General features: G+C 43.6%; 1 protein-coding gene across 1 annotated transcript; it reads left to right on the top strand.

The window, feature by feature from the left end:
• Nucleotides 1-1,186: 1,186 nt before the first annotated feature.
• On the top strand, nucleotides 1,187-15,743 carry LOC110524441 (neurotensin/neuromedin N). The gene is made up of 4 exons (XM_021604073.3): nucleotides 1,187-1,486; nucleotides 2,513-2,574; nucleotides 6,514-6,726; nucleotides 15,293-15,743. Exons 1-4 carry the CDS (start codon nucleotides 1,426-1,428, stop codon nucleotides 15,416-15,418), a joined length of 462 nt encoding a protein of 153 aa, XP_021459748.2. The 5' UTR covers nucleotides 1,187-1,425; the 3' UTR covers nucleotides 15,419-15,743.
• The last annotated feature ends 3,808 nt before the right edge of the window (nucleotides 15,744-19,551 follow it).

Raw genomic sequence — 19,551 nt, 5'->3', positions numbered from 1 at the left:
TTGTATAGTCAAACACAAGAAGACTCGAGGCTGTAATCGCTACCAAAAGGTGCTTCAACAAAATCCTAAGTAAAGGGTCTGAATACTTATGTAAATGTGATATTTCCGTTTATATTTTTTTTTAGAAATTCCACAAACCTATTTTTGAATTGTCATTATGGGGTATAGTGTGTAGATTGATGAGTGGGACAAAAACAATGTAATCCATTGGAGAATAAGGCTGTAACGTAACAAAATGTGTAAAAAGTCAAGTGGTCTGAATACTTTCCAAATGCACTGCATATTTCATTTGCTCTTTATATAGTTTACTAAAAAAAAAAAAGTACAAAAAAGTGTCCCAATTTAGATGATTTGAAATGTATTTAATATACTTAAATGCTAATTGCATTAAATGTATTTAAAATGGTTCCTATTTAGATAATTTTATATATACTTAAGTATATTTATCACAGATATATTTAAGCATGTCTAATTAGATTTTTTTCCTGCTTGGGTAGGCAGCATATGAAAGCTGCATGTGGCCATCATTTGCTTGTGAGTGTTGTCTAGCTGGAGTGCGACGGTATGGCCTATGGCACAATTAGACTATAAATCAGTGTTTGGGATTACCAGTAGCCTATGGGTTTGATAGCAGTTGTTAATCTATTCAAAATAATTATTACAAAAAAATATGATTAAAAAAAATATATATCAATAGAATCATTACATATTTATTAATTTAGGTGCTTCTTAACTGAATTGAGGTTGACATATCACACCCGTTCTTATCCCTAACCATACTTACTTCAAAGCATTTGGTCTCAAGGTAAAAGAGTGATGCAACTTTAATTTTACCACATAGATCTATAGGCTTGATGAGATACCACTTACACTCAAAACAACAAGAAATACATTTGTTCATAGAGTATTTGTAGAGCCCTGAGTGTGTGTTCCCTGAATCCCAGTGAGACAGGGGTCTTCATACACACGACTCGCCTCTACAGACAATCAAGCTACCCACTCTAAAGTAATCAATATAAATAAATAAATGTAAATAACCACGTCTAAAAGTTGTATGACGCAAAACCTTGATGTGTGATGGGGGGGGGGGGTGATGTCTGATGTCACGATGACAGGGGCTTGTGGGTAGAGGGAGAGAGGGGGGGGGGGTGAGAGAGTGGTCCTGTGACATCATTCTACCTCTTATATACTGAGGGAATGAAGCCCACTGCTCTTCACTTTTACATTCACTAAAGCCAAGGGGACACAGGCAGACACTGTCACTGACAGGACGAAGAGAAGACAAGGACAAAACAGACTGAGTACATTCCTACTCCACCTCCCACTTCTCTGTTTCTCTCTCGCTTTCTGCATTTGACCCCTTAACCCTATGGACTTGGGTCCTGCTTAGCTAGGGTGGATTCAGAGTGTGGGATTTGTACAAAGATGCAGGCACAGCTGGCTTGTGTGCTTCTCCTCTGTTTGCCGTGTGGCGTGTTATGTTCAGGTAAGCACGGGTATCCTTTCACATACTTTCCTTTTGATGTTAATTCATTTGCAACCCTTACTGGGTATTAATTTTGTTGCACTGTCAACTGATTCCGTTCGATGTTTACCTTGAAAGAACAGGAAATGGTCTCAGAGACCAGGGACTAACTGAATTACTCTCATCGGGAACCTACTCTTGCAACAGGTGGATTTCACCACGCATACTTTAGTTATCTTATCTCTACCTCCATTGTTTACCCAGGTGTTTATCTTATCTATTCACATCCAGTGATTACCCTCATATTCCTATCAAGAAGGCATAACTGCTCTGAGGTATTTCTTGTGCAAAGTTCTCGTAGGGTAGACCTGCAGCGCTACGGGGTGTGTGCGTACCTCTGTTCTAGCACAGCACAATGTATCCATCTAATTGTTGAATCAATGCCTTAGCCTCGGTGACTCGGGGGTTTTAGTGCCGTGGCATGCTGTGGGATGGGGGTGTTGGAAAGGGGTGAATCGATCTTGCTGCGCCCCAAAAAGCCTTGACTCCCTGGCTTAAGGAGCAAAAGGGATTTGATTCAACATCAAGTTGAGTCAAGTTCAACATCTAATCAACATTAAGTTAAACATCTAAGCAAGATTTGTTTCATCTGAGCTCTGTGACACGCTCCAAAATGGAATGTAAAAAAAAAAATGTATTAAGTCTAGCAAGGCTTTGCGCTGTTTTTGCTTGAGCTTTACGGTACCTTTTGCTGAGATTTCATGGGGCACAATGGATCAGGCTCCAACAGGACATTAATAGTCTTTAAAGCAGCTCGTTAGGAATAGTCTATGAGGGCTAAATTGGCACCAAACAGATAAATTAAGTTGGATAAATCTGTTGTAGACTATGCGAGAAAAACCCAGGCGATAGAAACCACGTTTTTACTGAAATGGTTACTTCAGAATTGGAGCTGTATTTTTGTATTATTATGTACCTACCTGTATAATACCTTTATACCTGTACTACGATAAACCTGTATTATAACTCTTGTTTTGTGTCTGACAGATGTTGACCAGGAACAGCGGGCAATAGAGGAGGAGCTGTTGAACAGTCTCTTCACTTCAAAGGTACTGCGCTGCTTCCTCTGTGCACCTGTCAGATCTGAGGTGTGTGTGTGTGTGTGTGTGTGTGTGTGTGCGTCCGTGCACACAGTTAGTGCCCCTGTAGTGCAGGTGCTCTTTTATGGAGCCTGGATATGTCCGCTTTCTCTCTTGTTCGTTTTTGTTTCAATTGAATTGGCTCATCATGGATTCTATTTGTTCATAGTTTCACAGGTTTCTGGGTTAGTGTTAAGATATACAGTCTTTGAGATTAACATAATGTTCCATCTAGAACAATCAATAAAGCTTTCAAAATCACATCATCACTTTTCAACTCACACATGCATACACACACGCATAGGAATGATAAAGGGTTGAAAATGAAATTATTTAGGTATAACATAATTGCTTTTTATTTTTATTTTTATATATGACCATTTATCGTGCCAGATACTCCGTAGACAGGCAAGAGGAAATGAAGAAGATAGAACTGGATCTAGTGGAGCCTGGAGACTGATTACCTGAGCTAATACCATTCAGATGGTCCTGACAGCAACATAGCGCCTGCGCGGCCGAAACACACACATGCACACAGACACGCACATTCTTGTGCACACACGTTTGCACATGAGCACACACACATGCGTGACACGCACACAAACGCATACTCTCTCTCAATCCCTACTCCCTCCTCCCCACTCTGTCTGATAAATGAATGGAGATGAGAGGGACACACTGAGACATGACTATGACAAATAAGCTCTGTTATTTATCGCTTACAATGTTCCAAGGGTTCCTTGGGGGGCTGATTGTAATCGTAAGTCACCAGATGACTGATAGAGTGCTCTAGATTAGAAGACACCGGAGAGGCAGTGTTGTAGTAGACACTTGTGGCTTTGTCTTTTCCCCTTTTCTTTTACACACAGATAAAAAACATACATGGTTAGGTGGGGGATCCGTTTCCTAATGTTGGAATCGGTTGACTGTTGTTTCAATGACACTTGTTTGCAGGCTGTGAAACAACAGTTTTGTTACTTCATGAAGCATCTGTCAGGTCAATTAATAACTGCTGCATGTATATGCATATGCTGACACAGATAACTAAGGTCAGGGCGTGACAGTGTTTTATGTATTATTTTGGTCAGGTCAGGGTGTGACGAGAGTGGTTATGTGTGTTTTTGTCCTGTCTAGGGTTTTTGTATGTCTAGGTAATGTAGGTCTATGGTGGCCTGAATTGTTTCCCAATCAGAGGCAGCTGTTTATCGTTGTCTCCGATTGGGGATCCTATTTAGGTTGCCATTTTGGTTTTGTGAGTTATTGTGTATGTGTAGTTGCCTGTCAGCACTTGTTATTGTAGCTTCACGTTTGTTTTGTTATTTTGTCAGTTTGTTAAGTGTTCTTCGTTTAATTAAAAGAAGAAGAATGCATTCTTATCACGCGGCGCCTTGGTCTCCTCGTTCTGACAAACGTGACAGAATAACCCACCAAACCAGGACCAAGCAGCGTGAAAAGGAGGAACAGCACATAATGGGGAAATGGACCTGGCTCCCCCGTCCTAAGGAGGAGATAGAGGCAGCGAAAGCGGAACGGCAATACTACGAGGAGAAATACCGGAGAATAGAGGAACGGTGCTGATATTAAGGTACAAGGCTAGCACGAAAGCCCGAGAGGCAGCCCCAATAATTGTTTGGGGGAGGCACACATGGAGATTGAATCAGTCAGGTCGGAGACCTGAGCCAACTCCTTGTGCTTACTGTGGGGAGCGTGTTACTGGTCAGGCACCGTGTTATGCGATAGAGCGCACCGTGTCTCCAGTGCGCTATTCTAGCCCGGTGCGCTCTATTCCAGCTCCTCACATTGGCCGGGCTAGAATGGGCATCCAGCCAGGAAGGAGGGTGCCGGCTCAGCGCTCCTGGTCTCCAGTATACTTCTTTGGGCCGGGATATCCTGCGCCGGCTCTGCATACTGTGTCTCCGGTGAGTCTGCACAGCCCAGTGCGTCCTGTGCCAGCTCCCCGCATTTGCAGGGCGAAAATAAACATCCACCCAGGACAGGTTGTGTCAGCTCTACACTCCAGACCTCCAGTGCGCCTCCACAGTCCAGTACATCCTGTTCCTCCACCCCGCACTCGCCCTGAGGTACGTGTCACCAGCCCAGTGCTGGCACCACGCACCAGGCCTACAGTGTGCCTCGGCAGTCCAGTACGCCCTGTTCCTGCTCCTCGCACTCGCACTGAGGTGTGTCCCCAGCCCGGTACCACAAGTGCCGGCACCACGCACCAGGCCTACAGTGTGCCTCAGCAGTCCAGAGCGTCCGGCGACAGTACCCAGTCCAGAGCTTCCGGCGACAGTACCCAATCCAGAGCCTCCAGCGACGGTCCCCAGTCCAGAACATCCGGCGATGGTCCACACAGCGAGGGTCCCCAGCCCGGGGCCTACGGTGAGGATTCTCAGTCCAGAGCCTCCAGCGATGATCCACGGGTCAGTGCTACAAGAGCGGGCTCAATGTAAGGAAGGGGAGCAGCGTCCAGAACCAGAGCCGCCACCGAGGGTAGATGCCCACCCGGACCCTCCCCTATAAGTTCAGGTTTGCGGTCGGGAGTCCGCACCTTTGGGGGGGGGGGGTACTGTCACGCCCTGTAATTAGTTAGTTATGTTTTATGTATTATTTTGGTCAGGTCAGGGTGTGACAAGGGTGGTTGTGTGTTTTTATCCTGTCTATGGGGTTTTTGTATGTCTAGGTAATGTAGGTCTATGGTGTCCTGAATTTGTTCCCAATCAGAGGCAGCTGTTTATCGTTGTCACTGATTGGGGATCCTATTTAGGTTGCCATTTTCCATTTTGGTTTTGTGGGTTTTTGTCTGTGTAGTTGCCTGTCAGCACTTGTTATTGTAGCTTCACGTTCGCTAAGTGTTCTTTGTTTAATTAAAAGAAGAATGTATTATCACGCTGCGCCTTGGTCTCCTCGTTCTGATGAACGTGACAGACACTTGATTTTCTTAATGGACAATAATGTAATTAGAACATAGAATGATGACTAAATCAATTGGTTAGGTGAGATCAATTCCATTTTTCCAAATTCTGGATATACCAGTAGTCACTGTCTTAAAAATGTCTGATGTAGAAATCTAGCCAGTAACTAATCTCGCCACCCAGAGCTGTCATGAGAAACATAGAAGTGGGGACAGGGGCTACTTGAAACGGCAGTTAATCCCTCTACTCTGGTTGCTGGCATTATTGGACCGCTCCATTAAAACTATTTTCCGTCCCTCAATAATTAACTGACAATGAGAGGGAACACACTGGGGAAAGAAGGGGCTACATCGAAATGTGAAGTGACCTTTCTGCACAATTAAAAGTGTACCTACCTCTCGTCTCAACACTCAGTGTCTTAACAAACTGTTCATTTGGAAGTTAACAAGAGCTAATTTGTATTTGAGGTTGGTAGGGTTTTCTAAATGTCAATATCGTAAGGAACTCACAGGAGTATCCAACAGACTAAGACGTCCTTTCTGTGGTTTATCCTCAGTCTGCTCAGTACAAAATAATCCACTCTGACATTTCTCCCCCATGGCCTCCAAATCCATATGTAATATCTAACAACTCAACAATGGAGATGCAGAAAATAAAAGTGTTGTCCTTTGCCATCCATAAAGGAAAGATAATGGGATTTAAAATGATTTAGAAGCACCAATCTTCTGTTCCTTACGACTCAGTGACACCCGGGAGGGAGTCTGGGCTGTGCTGTGTTAACGAGTCGGCCCACGCACAGAGGCCCCAACGGGCACCGATAGGAGCCTCACACCATCCAAAACCACACACTCAAACTAGATTATGATACAGCAGGATTGAAGCTAGTTAGATCTGACTGATCCATGAGAGAGTGCAAAGGCAAAGCACACCTATGCACACACGCAAGTGTTTATGTATATTGTAGTCCTAGTATTTATTTATATGCTCCTCCTAGATGAAACAGAGCAAGCAGGGCGCCCCCTACTGGCGTGTGTCCCTGGTGAATGTGTGCAGGATGGTGAACAGCCTGATGAATAGCCTGTCGTGGAGAGAACAGGAGGAGTATAACACTGAGGAGGAGCTGTGGGAGAGACTGGCCTCCCTTCCTGAGCCCCTGGACAAGCTTCTAGACCTACTGCAGATCTGCAGAGTGCTGCAGCCCCGAGAGGTGAGGGACACCCATACCTACAAAAACAGATGCTCATGCACGGAGAGCAATTCTCACATTTGAATAGAACATCTGTCATGCAGTCATATACATTTCAAGTGAGTCACACAAACACACACACAGTAAACACGCACAGGGATAAGCACTCTAGGGCCTAGAGTCAATCAGATCAAGCGTTAACCGGCGATAGCAGACACCTGCATTGCAGATGTTTTGGCGGAGTTGGAACTGCGTTGGCACCGTCAAATTGGTGAGCAGCTGCTCTTGCTATCATTTTCATGAAGTCACAACCACCCCACTCATGTTAAAGTTCAGAATGAGAAAGTGGAGGCTAGATAGAGATAATGACGCTGAAATCAAAAAATCATTCAACGAAATAATGAGGATTTCTATCTTCCGAATCGAGGTGTAGATTACATCTCACATTCCAGTGTTCGAACTTGTAAACAAGGCTGCATGGGATTTCTGTTAATGCGACTCAGTGCAGCCAATGGCAATGTTCGCTTTAGCTATAATGCCGGTAGCCACTTGTGGATTTGAAAACTCTAACGCAGTTCCACCTCCTACACCCCCAAAACAACCGCTATGAGGATGTTGGCTGAAGCAAATCTGATTGTATCAAGCCCTTAGTCTACAGCAGGGATGGGCACCTCCTCAGAGGCGGAGTGGTGTCCGACTTTTTCCCCGTCCCTAACAAGTACAGCTGATTTAAACTAATTGCATTCCAAACTGAAGATCATGATTAGTTGATTGTTGGAGTCAGGTGTGTTAGCTGGGGAAAAAGTGTGACACCAGTCAGGCCCCCGAGGCCTGGAGTTGCCCATCTCTGGTCTACAGGGAGAAGCATCTCATACCCACACAAAAACAGGGCCACACACATACCCCTCAGTCACACTCAGCCTCCATGCCAGCCTCCTTACAACGGTAAACACACCTCATTAAATGCACCTCCTCCTCATCTTCTTTCTCAAACGTCTCCATCATGTTGATATACACATTGTCAGCTCCTCACACATCGTGGTAGACTCTTTAGCCTGGATATACAGATTAGTACTTGCTTTATCATGCATGGAACAACACACTAAACACTTGTTTAAGGGCTCTATTTAAACAGATATGCTTTAGCCAACATCGACATAGCAGTTGTTTTTCACAGTGTCGGAGGTGGAACTGCGTTAGAGTTGTCAAATCCACAAGCGGTCCCTGTCCTTATACCTAATGCATAAATACAGTGCCTTGCGAAAGTATTCGGCCCCCTTGAACTTTGCGACCTTTTTCCACATTTCAGGCTTCAAACATAAAGATATAAAACTGTATTTTTTTGTGAAAAATCAACAACAAGTGGGACACAATCATGAAGTGGAACGACATTTATTGGATATTTCAAACTTTTTTAACAAATCAAAAACTGAAGAATTGGGCGTGCAAAATTATTCAGCCCCTTTACTTTCAGTGCAGCAAACTCTCTCCAGAAGTTCAGTGAGGATCTCTGAATGATCCAATGTTGACCTAAATGACTAATGATGATAAATACAATCCACCTGTGTGTAATCAAGTCTCCGTATAAATGCACCTGCACTGTGATAGTCTCAGAGGTCCGTTAAAAGCGCAGAGAGCATCATGAAGAACAAGGAACACACCAGGCAGGTCCGAGATACTGTTGTGAAGAAGTTTAAAGCCGGATTTGGATACAAAAAGATTTCCCAAGCTTTAAACATCCCAAGGAGCACTGTGCAAACGATAATATTGAAATGGAAGGAGTATCAGACCATCAATCAATCAAATTTATTTTATATAGCCCTTCGTACATCAGCTGATATCTCAAAGTGCTGTACAGAAACCCAGCCTAAAACCCCAAACAGCAAGCAATGCAGGTGAAGAAGCACGGTGGCTAGGAAAAACTCCCTAGAAAGGCCAAAACCTAGGAAGAAACCTAGAGAGGAACCAGGCTATGTGGGGTGGCCAGTCCTCTTCTGGCTGTGCCGGGTGGAGATTATAACAAAACATGTTCAAATGTTCATAAATGACCAGCATGGTCGAATAATAATAAGGCAGAATAGTTGAAACTGGAGCAGCAGCACAGTCAGGTGGACTGGGGACAGCAAAGAGTCATCATGTCAGGTATTCCTGGGGCATGGTCCTAGGGCTCAGGTCCTCCGAGAGAGAGAAAGAGAGAAGGAGAGAATTAGAGAACGCACACTTAGATTCACACAGGACACCGAATAGGACAGGAGAAGTACTCCAGATATAACAAACTGACCCTAGCCCCCCGACACATAAACTACTGCAGCATAAATACTGGAGGCTGAGACAGGAGGGGTCAGGAGACACTGTGGCCCACTCCGAGGACACCCCCGGACAGGGCCAAACAGGAAGGATATAACCCCACCCACTTTGACAAAGCACAGCCCCCACACCACTAGAGGGATATCTTCAACCACCAACATACCATCCTGAGACAAGGCTGAGTATAGCCCACAAAGACCTCCGCCACGGCACAACTTAAGGGGGGGGGGGGGGCGCCAACCCAGACAGGATGACCACATCAGTGACTCAACCCACTCAGGTGACGCACCCCCTCCAGGGACGGCATGAGAGAGCCCCAGTAAAGCCAGTGACTCAGCCCCTGTAATAGGGTTAGAGGCAGAGAATCCCAGTGGAAAGAGGGGAACCGGCCAGGCAGAGACAGCAAGGGTGGTTCGTTGCTCCAGAGCCTTTCCGTTCACCCTCCCACTCCTGGGCCAGACTACACTCAATCATATGACCCACTGAAGAGATGAGTCTTCAGTAGAGACTTAAAGGTTGAGACCGAGTTTGCGTCTCTGACATGGGTAGGCAGACCGTTCCATAAAAATGGAGCTCTATAGGAGAAAGCCCTGCCTCCAGCTGTTTGCTTAAAAATTCTAGGGACAATTAGGAGGCCTGCGTCTTGTGACCGTAGCGTACGTGTAGGTATGTACGGCAGGACCAAATCACAGAGATAGATAGGAGCAAGCCCATGTAATGCTTTGTAGGTTAGCAGTAAAACCTTGAAATCAGCCCTTGCTTTGACAGGAAGCCAGTGTAGAGAGGCTAGCACTGGAGTAATATGATCAAATTTTTTGGTTCTAGTCAGGATTCTAGCAGCCGTATTTAGCACTAACTGAAGTTTATTTAGTGCTTTATCCGGGTAGCCGGAGAGTAGAGCATTGCAGTAGTCTAACCTGGAAGTGACAAAAGCATGGATTAATTTTTCTGCATCATTTTTGGACAGAAAGTTCCTGATTTTTGCAATGTTACGTAGATGGAAAAAAGCTGTCCTTGAAATGGTCTTGATATGTTCTTCAAAAGAGAGATCAGGGTCCAGAGTAACGCCGAGGTCCTTCACAGTTTTATTTGAGACGACTGTACAACCATTAAGATTAATTGTCAGATTCAACAGAAGATCTCTTTGTTTCTTGGGACCTAGAACAAGCATCTCTGTTTTGTCCGAGTTTAAAAGTAGAAAGTTTGCCGCCATCCACTTCCTTATGTCTGAAACACATTCTTCTAGCAAGGGCAATTTTGGGGCTTCACCATGTTTAATTGAAATGTACAGCTGTGTGTCATCCGCATAGCAGTGAAAGTTAACATTATGTTTTCGAATAACATCCCCAAGAGGTAAAATATATAGTGAAAACAATAGTGGTCCTAAAACGGAACCTTGAGGAACACCGAAATTTACAGTTGATTTGTCAGAGGACAGACCATTCACAGAGACAAACTGATATCTTTCCGACAGATAAGATCTAAACCAGGCCAGAACTTGTCCGTGTAGACCAATTTGGGTTTCCAATCTCTCCAAAAGAATGTGGTGATCGATGGTATCAAAAGCAGCACTAAGGTCTAGGAGCACGAGGACAGATGCAGAGCCTCGGTCCGATGCCATTAAAATGTCATTTACCACCTTCACAAGTGCCGTCTCAGTGCTATGATGGGGTCTAAAACCAGACTGAAGCATTTCGTATACATTGTTTGTCTTCAGGAAGGCAGTGAGTTGTTGCGCAACAGCCTTTTCTAAAATTTTTGAGAGGAATGGAAGATTCGATATAGGCCGATAGTTTTTTATATTTTCTGGGTCAAGGTTTGGCTTTTTCAAGAGAGGCTTTATTACTGCCACTTTTAGTGAGTTTGGTACACATCCGGTGGATAGAGAGCCGTTTATTATGTTCAACATAGGAGGGCCAAGCACAGGAAGCAGCTCTTTCAGTAGTTTAGTTGGAATAGGGTCCAGTATGCAGCTTGAAGGTTTAGAGGCCATGATTATTTTCATCATTGTGTCAAGAGATATAGTACTAAAACACTTGAGTGTCTCTCTTGATCCTAGGTCCTGGCAGAGTTGTGCAGACTCAGGACAACTGAGCTTTGAAGGAATACGCAGATTTAAGGAAGAGTCCGTAATTTGCTTTCTAATAATCATAATCTTTTCCTCAAAGAAGTTCATGAATTTATCACTGCTAAAGTGAAAGTCATCCTCTCTTGGGGAATGCTGCTTTTTAGTTAGCTTTGCGACAGTATCAAAAAGGAATTTCGGATTGTTCTTATTTTCCTCAATTAAGTTAGAAAAATAGGATGATCGAGCAGCAGTAAGGGCTCTTCGGTACTGCACAGTACTGTCTTTCCAAGCTAGTCGGAAGACTTCCAGTTTGGTGTGTCGCCATTTCCGTTCCAATTTTCTGGAAGCTTGCTTCAGAGCTCGGGTATTTTCTGTGTACCAGGGAGCTAGTTTCTTATGAGAAATGTTTTTAGTTTTTAGGGGTGCAACTGCATCTAGGGTATTGCGCAAGGTTAAGTTGAGTTCCTCAGTTAGGTGGTTAACTGATTTTTGTCCTCTGGCGTCCTTGGGTAGACAGAGGGAATCTGGAAGGACATCAAGGAATCTTTGTGTTGTCTGTGAATTTATAGCACGACTTTTGATGATCCTTGGTTGGGGTCTGAGCAGATTATTTGTTGCAATTGCAAACGTAATAAAATGGTGGTCCGATAGTCCAGGATTATGAGGAAAAACATTAAGATCCACAACATTTATTCCATGGGACAAAACTAGGTCCAGCGTATGACTGTGACAGTGAGTGGGTCCAGAGACATGTTGGACAAAACCCACTGAGTCGATGATGGCTCCGAAAGCCTTTTGGAGTGGGTCTGTGGACTTTTCCATGTGAATATTAAAGTCACCAAAGATTAGAATATTATCCGCTATGACTACAAGGTCCGATAGGAATTCAGGGAACTCAGTGAGGAACGCTGTATATGGCCCAGGAGGCCTGTAAACAGTAGCTATAAAAAGTGATTGAGTAGGCTGCATAGATTTCATGACTAGAAGCTCAAAAGACGAAAACGTCATTTTTTTTTTTGTAAATTGAAATTTGCTATCGTAAATGTTAGCAACACCTCCGCCTTTGCGGGATGCACGGGGGATATGGTCACTAGTGTAGCCAGGAGGTGAGGCCTCATTTAACACAGTAAATTCATCAGGCTTAAGCCATGTTTCAGTCAGGCCAATCACATCAAGATTATGATCAGTGATTAGTTCATTGACTATAATTGCCTTTGAAGTAAGGGATCTAACATTAAGTAGCCCTATTTTGAGATGTGAGGTATCATGATCTCTTTCAATAATGACAGGAATGGAGGTGGTCTTTATCCTAGTGAGATTGCTAAAGCGAACACCGCCATGTTTAGTTTTGCCCAACCTAGGTCGAGGCACAGACACGGTCTCAATGGTGATAGCTGAGCTGACTACACTGACTGTGCTAGTGGCAGACTCCACTATGCTGGCAGGCTGGCTAACAGCCTGCTGCCTGGCCTGCACCCTATTTCATTGTGGAGCTAGAGGAGTTAGAGCCCTGTCTATGTTGGTAGATAAAATGAGAGCACCCCTCCAGCTAGGATGGAGTCCGTCACTCCTCAGCAGGTCAGGCTTGGTCCTGTTTGTGGGTGAGTCCCAGAAAGAGGGCCAATTATCTACAAATTCTATCTTTTGGGAGGGGCAGAAAACAGTTTTCAACCAGCGATTGAGTTGTGAGACTCTGCTGTAGAGCTCATCACTCCCCCTAACTGGGAGGGGGCCAGAGACAATTACTCGATGCCGACACATCTTTCTAGCTGATTTACACGCAGAAGCTATGTTGCGCTTGGTGATCTCTGACTGTTTCATCCTAACATCGTTGGTGCCGACGTGGATAACAATATCTCTATACTCTCTACACTCGCCAGTTTTAGCTTTAGCCAGCACCATCTTCAGATTAGCCTTAACGTCGGTAGCCACTGCCACTGCAAATCTACCAAGACCTGGCCGCCCCTCTAAATTTTCAGCTCATACAAGGAGAAGACTGATCAGAGATGCAGCCAAGAGGCCCATGATCACTCTGGATGAACTGCAGAGATCTACAGCTGAGATGGGAGACTCTGTCCATAGGACAACAATCAGTCGTATATTGCACAAATCTGGCCTTTATGGAAGAGTAGCAAGAAAGCCATTTCTTAAAGATATCCATAAAAAGTGTCGTTTAAAGTTTGCCACAAGCCACCTGGGAGACACACCAAACATGTGGAAGAAGGTGCTCTGGTCAGATGAAACCAAAATTGAACTTTTTGGCAACAATGCAAAACGTTATGTTTGGCGTAAAAGCAACACAGCTGAACACACCATCCCCACTGTCAAACATGGTGGTGGCAGCATCATGGTTTGGGCCTGCTTTTCTTCAGCAGGGACAGGGAAGATGGTTAAAATTGATGGGAAGATGGATGGAGCCAAATACAGGACCATTCTGGAAGAAAACCTGATGTAGTCTGCAAAAGACCTGAGACTGGGACGGAGATTTGTCTTCCAACAAGACAATGATCCAAAACATAAAGCAAAATCTACAATGGAATGGTTCAAAAATAAACATATCCAGGTGTTAGAATGGCCAAGTCAAAGTCCAGACCTGAATCCAATCGAGAATCTGTGGAAAGAACAGAAAACTGCTGTTCACAAATGCTCTCCATCCAACCTCACTGAGCTCGAGCTGTTTTTCAAGGAGTAATGGGAAAAAATGTCAGTCTCTCGATGTGCAAAACTGATAGAGACATACCCCAAGCGACTTACAGCTGTAATCGCAGCAAAAGGTGGCGCTACAAAGTATTAACTTAAGGGGGCTGAATAATTTTGCACGCCCAATTTTTTTGTTAAAAAAGTTTGAAATATCCAATAAATGTCATTCCACTTCATGATTGTGTCCCACTTGTTGTTGATTCTTCACAAAAAAATACAGTTTTATATCTTTATGTTTGAAGCCTGAAATGTGGCAAAAGGTTGCAAAGTTCAAGGGGGCCGAATACTTTCGCAAGGCACTGTACATTGCCATTAGTTGCACGGTGTCACATTACGAGAAATCCAATGCAGCCTTGTTTACAAGTTTGAAAACTGGAATGTGAGATGTAATCGACACCTCAATATTATTTCTATATAGCCACATTCTCATTCTGGTAAAAAAATAATGTGACATGTCATACTCTTTTTGGCCAGACAGCATCAGATACATGGGCTACACATACAAAGACAGAGGGGCACTGTTTGCCACGCTAGTTAGTACCTAATGCGAGTGGGACAGGTGTGGTTTCATGACAATGATCAAGAGCAGCTGCTCACCGATTTGACAGCTCCAACGCAGTTACACCTCTGACACTGCCAAAACATCAGCGGTTAACGCGGGATCTGATTGATCTCGGTCTAACACACAGCTGCATGTTGTGCTATATATGGAACATATACTGAACAAAAATATAAACGCAACATGCAACAAGTTCAAAGATTTTTACTGAGTTACAGTTCATATGTCTAAATCAGTCAATTTAAATAAATTCATTAGGCCCTAATCTATGGGCCTCAGGGTCTTGTCACTGTATTTTTGTGCATTTAAATTGCCATCGATATGATGCAATTGTGTTCGGTGTCCGTAGCTTTGCCTGACCATACCATAACCCCACCGCCACCATGGGGCACTATGTTCACAATGTTGAACATAGTTGTGAGGCCAGTTGATGAGGCCAGTTGGACGTACCGCCAAATTCTCTATAACGACGTTGGAGGTGGTTTATGGTAGAGAAATGAACATACAATTATCTGGCCACAGCTCTGGTGGACATTTCTGCAGTCAGCATGCTAATTACACCCTCCCTCAAAACTTGAGACATCTGTGGCATTGTGTTGTGTGACAAAACTGCACATTTAAGAGTGGCCTTTCATTGTCCCCAGCACAAGGTGCACCTGTGTAAATACCATGCTGTGTAATCAGATTATTGATATGCCACACCTGTCAGGTGGATGGATTATCTTGTCAAAGGAGAAATGCTCACTGACAGGGATGTAAACAAACTTATGCACAAACTTTGAGAGAAATAAGCTTTTTGTGCGTATGGAACATTTCTGGGATCTTTTATATCAGCTCACTTCATACATTGTGTTTGTTTTTTTTAGGTCAATGTACAAGGAATACATTTGTTTTCATGGCATTATGCACCACAGAAGAGTCTCAGGAGTGGCTTATTCTGTCTTTCTTTACAGGTGCTTGACGGCGATCGAAACAGGGACAACCCGCTCAAAAGGAAATCACCGTATATTTTTAAGAGGCAGGTGAAAAACACCAAAGCTCGGAGGCCCTACATATTAAAGCGGAGTACATTTTACTGACCCACCCCCACGGAAGAGAAAGAAAGACACTATATATTCTGTGGATATGTGACCATATGTGCTCTCTGTTGTCGCATTATTATTGATGTTTCCCCGGTGTCCTGCCGATACAGATGATATCTCAATCCTGTGTCCATCACCGTAGGTCTCTACTAACATACTAGGCCTGCTCCATAAAGCAAGGACTAATGTAAACAAAAGCAAACAAAAGCAGTAAGCAAATGTGTATCTTTTGAGAGGCTTTGTATTTCTCATTTTTGTTCACATGCACAAACACATTTCTTTCATTTTCAAATGTGATTAAACAATACATATTTCAAAACCACTGAGATGTCTTTTTTCAAAACTAGCTGTTTATGATAACACACATCAAAATGAGAGCAGGCATTACATCACTGGTTCCCTTTCAAGTCACCTTTAAACCATCTCAGGGACCAGTCAGCAACGTCCCACGAGCCAGAGGTTGAGAAACACTGATCTAGATACTTCCAAGTGGTGCTGAATTGTTTTTCAATTTCATTTCATTAAATGTCAGGATGATAGCTACTGTGTGAAATACATGAGGCAAATGTTCTGTATAGCCTCTTTAATTAATGTTAAAAGCAATATACTACCTACAATCAGTGCATCAAAAGTAAGGCTAGGTAAATTGGCTCTTGAGATCCCCTTCCATATTTCCAAAGCAATGACATACTGGATACATTTGGGTTACTTGCGTAACCCCGGTTCTATGAGAATACGAGTGAGATATGTCACTTATGGGATACTCCTAGGGGCGTGTCACAAGCTTGAAGCATCCAATCCCACAGCGTCTGTTGGAGACAGACTGGTTGAGTGGTGAATGAGGTGAGCCCCTCTCCTCCATAAAAGGAACCGCTCGCCAGCCGACTGGTCATTCTCGAGCACCTTTGCGCTCTTGCAAGCAGGGAAAAGTGGTGACGCATCTCACTCGTATTCTCATAGAACCGGGGTTAAGCAAGTAACTCAAAGTAACTGTAACATTCCTTTCGATGTGTCACTTATGGCATATGGCCAACTCCCGCAACGCAGACATGCGCTCCGAAGCCAGAGTAGTTTCAACAGCATCAGCCCTCAGAGGATCCAACGCTGAGGACAGTATGCACCAATGAAGGTGCAGTGGCGTCCAGTCGGTAAAACCTCATTAAAATATGAGGTGGTGGCCCAAATACCACCTTGCAAAACTCTTGTAAAGAGATGCCTTTGAACAGTGCCCAAGAGAGAGCCATACCTCTGTTGGAATGAGCCCTCAGGGGGCTGTAAAACCCTTGCTATTATAAGTCAATATAATAGCCTCCACTATTCAATGGGACAGCCATATGTTAGAGAGTGGCCTACCCTGGCAGGGGGGCACTCAGGAAGAGTTGGTCACTCTTGCGCCGTGCTCTCATTCCATCCAAGTATATGTACAAAGCGCGTACTGAACATAAATGGCGGAGACACCCTTCTTCTGTAGAAGTAAATGGTGGCGGGTGGAAAGCCGTAAGCTCTAAGGCAAGACAATTGGATTGGATAACCCCGGAGGAAACTGTAGGCACAAATGGTGGACTGACAAGTGTGTGTAAAGGCTGATCAGCAAACCCATCTTGAAGGAGAGATATTTCAACGCTTTCCAACGGCTCAAAATTGCTGAGAAATTTGCTTCAAGCACAATAGACAGGTCCCTGGACGGGGCAAAAGGCTTGGATACTCGTAATACGTCACCTACATGAAACAACAGACCAGAAGCCGGCTGAGATAGTGGTTGAAAAGGCACTTAAGTGTTTTTAACAGTTTTTGTTCACACCACTTCTCAAAAAATGCATAACTTGCTTGCATACAGTGAGAGCATAGAAGGGGCCCTTGCACTCTGGATAGTCTCAATGAGGTAAACCTATCACACTCAGATTTCTACTACCACCAGGCCAGGTCCCAGAGGATCATAGATACTTGGTGAAGGAGGGAAATCTTCCTGTTCCCCCTGGGCCAAAAGATACCTGTGTAAATGTAGTTGCCTTTTCATAAGCAGGAGAATAATCTCTGCTAACCAGGGCCTCCATGGTCATCGAGGGGCTACCAAGATAAGAGATAATCCTTGTTTCCTTACTCGGTCCAGAGTGGGGGGAATCAAATAAAATGTAATTTGTCACATGCGCCGAATACAACAGGTACAACCTTACCGTGAAATGCCTACTTACACGCCCTTTCCCAAAAATGCAGAGGTAAAAAGTAAGAACAATTTATAAAAAATAAACAAACGAATTGTAACACAATAAAATAACAATGACAAGACTATACAAGGAATACCGGTACAGAATCAATTTGCAGGGGTATGAGGTAAAATGTCAATCAGGATAGCTAATAAACAGAGTGGCAGCAGCTTATGTGAAGAGTGTGAAAGTGTGTTGCGTCAATATACCTACATTACCGTTCAAAAGTTTGGGGTCACTTACAAATGTCCTTGTTTTTTTAAATAAAAGCAAATTGTTTGTCCATTAAAATAACATAAAATTGATCCGAAATACAATGAAGACATTGTACATGTTGTAAATGACTATTGTAGCTGGAAATAGCTGATTTTTTATGGAATATCTACATAGGCCCATTATCAGCAACCGTCACTCCTGTGTTCCAATGGCAACATTGTGTTAGCGAATCCAAGTTTATAATTTTAAAAGGCTAATTGATCATTAGAAAACCCTTTTGCAATTATGTTAGCACAGCTGAAAACTGTGGTTCTGATTAAAGAAGCAATAAAACTATCCTTTAGACTAGTATCTGGAGCATAGGCATTTGTGGGTTCGATTACAGGCTCAAAAGGGTCAGAAACAAATAACTTTATTCTGAAACTCATTAGTCTATTCTTGTTCTGAGGAATGAAGGCTATTCCATGTGAGAAATTGCCAAGAAACTGATGATCTCGCACAACGCTGTGTGCTACTCCCTTCACAGAACAGCACAAACTGTCTCTAACCAGAATAGAAAGAGGAGTCGGAGGCCCCGGTGCACAACAGAGCAAGAGGACAAGTACATTAGAGTTTCTAGTTTGAGAAACAGACGCCTCACAAGTCCTCAACTGGAAGCTTCATTAAATAGTACCCACAAAACACCAGTCTCAACGTCAACAGTGAAGAGGCGACTCCGGGATGCTGGCCTTCTAGGCAGAGTTCCTCTGTCCAGTGTCTGTGTTCTTTTGCCCGTCTTAATCTTTTCTTTTTATAGGCCAGTCTAAGATATGGCTTTTTCATTACAACTCTGCCTAGGAGGCCAGCATCCCGGAGTCACCTCTTCACTGTTGACGTTGAGACTGGTGTTTTGCGGGTACGATTTAATGAAGCTGCCAGTCGACCGGTCTGTCTCCAAAATACGCTGTGTGATTGGATACCTCAAGCTTATGACACCCCTAGGTGTATCCCATAAGTGACACACGAAACGAGTATTACAAATATAAATGGTTTGTATTTTATTTATCTCTGGGCAGTGAATGAGGGTCTATGTTGCCCTTCCGGTTTCCAGCAAGTGAAACTGCTGTGGAGTGGGTCATACAGGTATGTGGTTTATTTTGAATGTAATGCATGTTGGAGATAGCAACAGGCCTCTCAGTCATAAAAAGGAGAAAAAATCTAAACAATAAAAACTTAATTTCACAAAACCATAGGCTAAGAAATAGTTCCAGAGTATGATCCCGAAACGAGGAAGGCTATGCTTCCAGGGCAGAGAGAGAAATGTATTAATTCAATCAACTCACGATCTTTGAAACTCCATTCAGATGCAGCGAACTAACAAAAAGATATTCATTTAATTTTCAATTCTAAGAAAACAACAGCAATACTGTCAACGTTTCCCCAAACCTGTTCTGCTACATATTCCCCTTTCCCTTATTACTAAAGTGGCAGGTTGCCTAGTGGTTAGAGCGTTGGACTAGTAACGGAAAGGTTGCAAGATCAAATCCCCGAACCGACAAGGTAAAAATATGTCGTTCTGCCATCATTTAAAATAAGAATTTGTTTTTTAACTGACTTGCCTAGTTGAATATAGGTCAAATAAAAAAGCACAGCCATAGTGACTATCAAATTACAGAAACACAGTATGGCGCAACAAGTGTCTCAAATGTTGATGATTGCACATAAATGTCA

The sequence above is a fragment of the Oncorhynchus mykiss genome, chromosome 1 (genome assembly GCF_057628025.1).
Source record: "Oncorhynchus mykiss isolate SJ-2025 chromosome 1, ASM5762802v1, whole genome shotgun sequence".
Lineage (NCBI taxonomy): Eukaryota > Metazoa > Chordata > Actinopteri > Salmoniformes > Salmonidae > Oncorhynchus > Oncorhynchus mykiss.
Note: the sequence above shows the minus strand (reverse complement) of the source record. Positions and strands in the feature narration are given on the sequence as shown.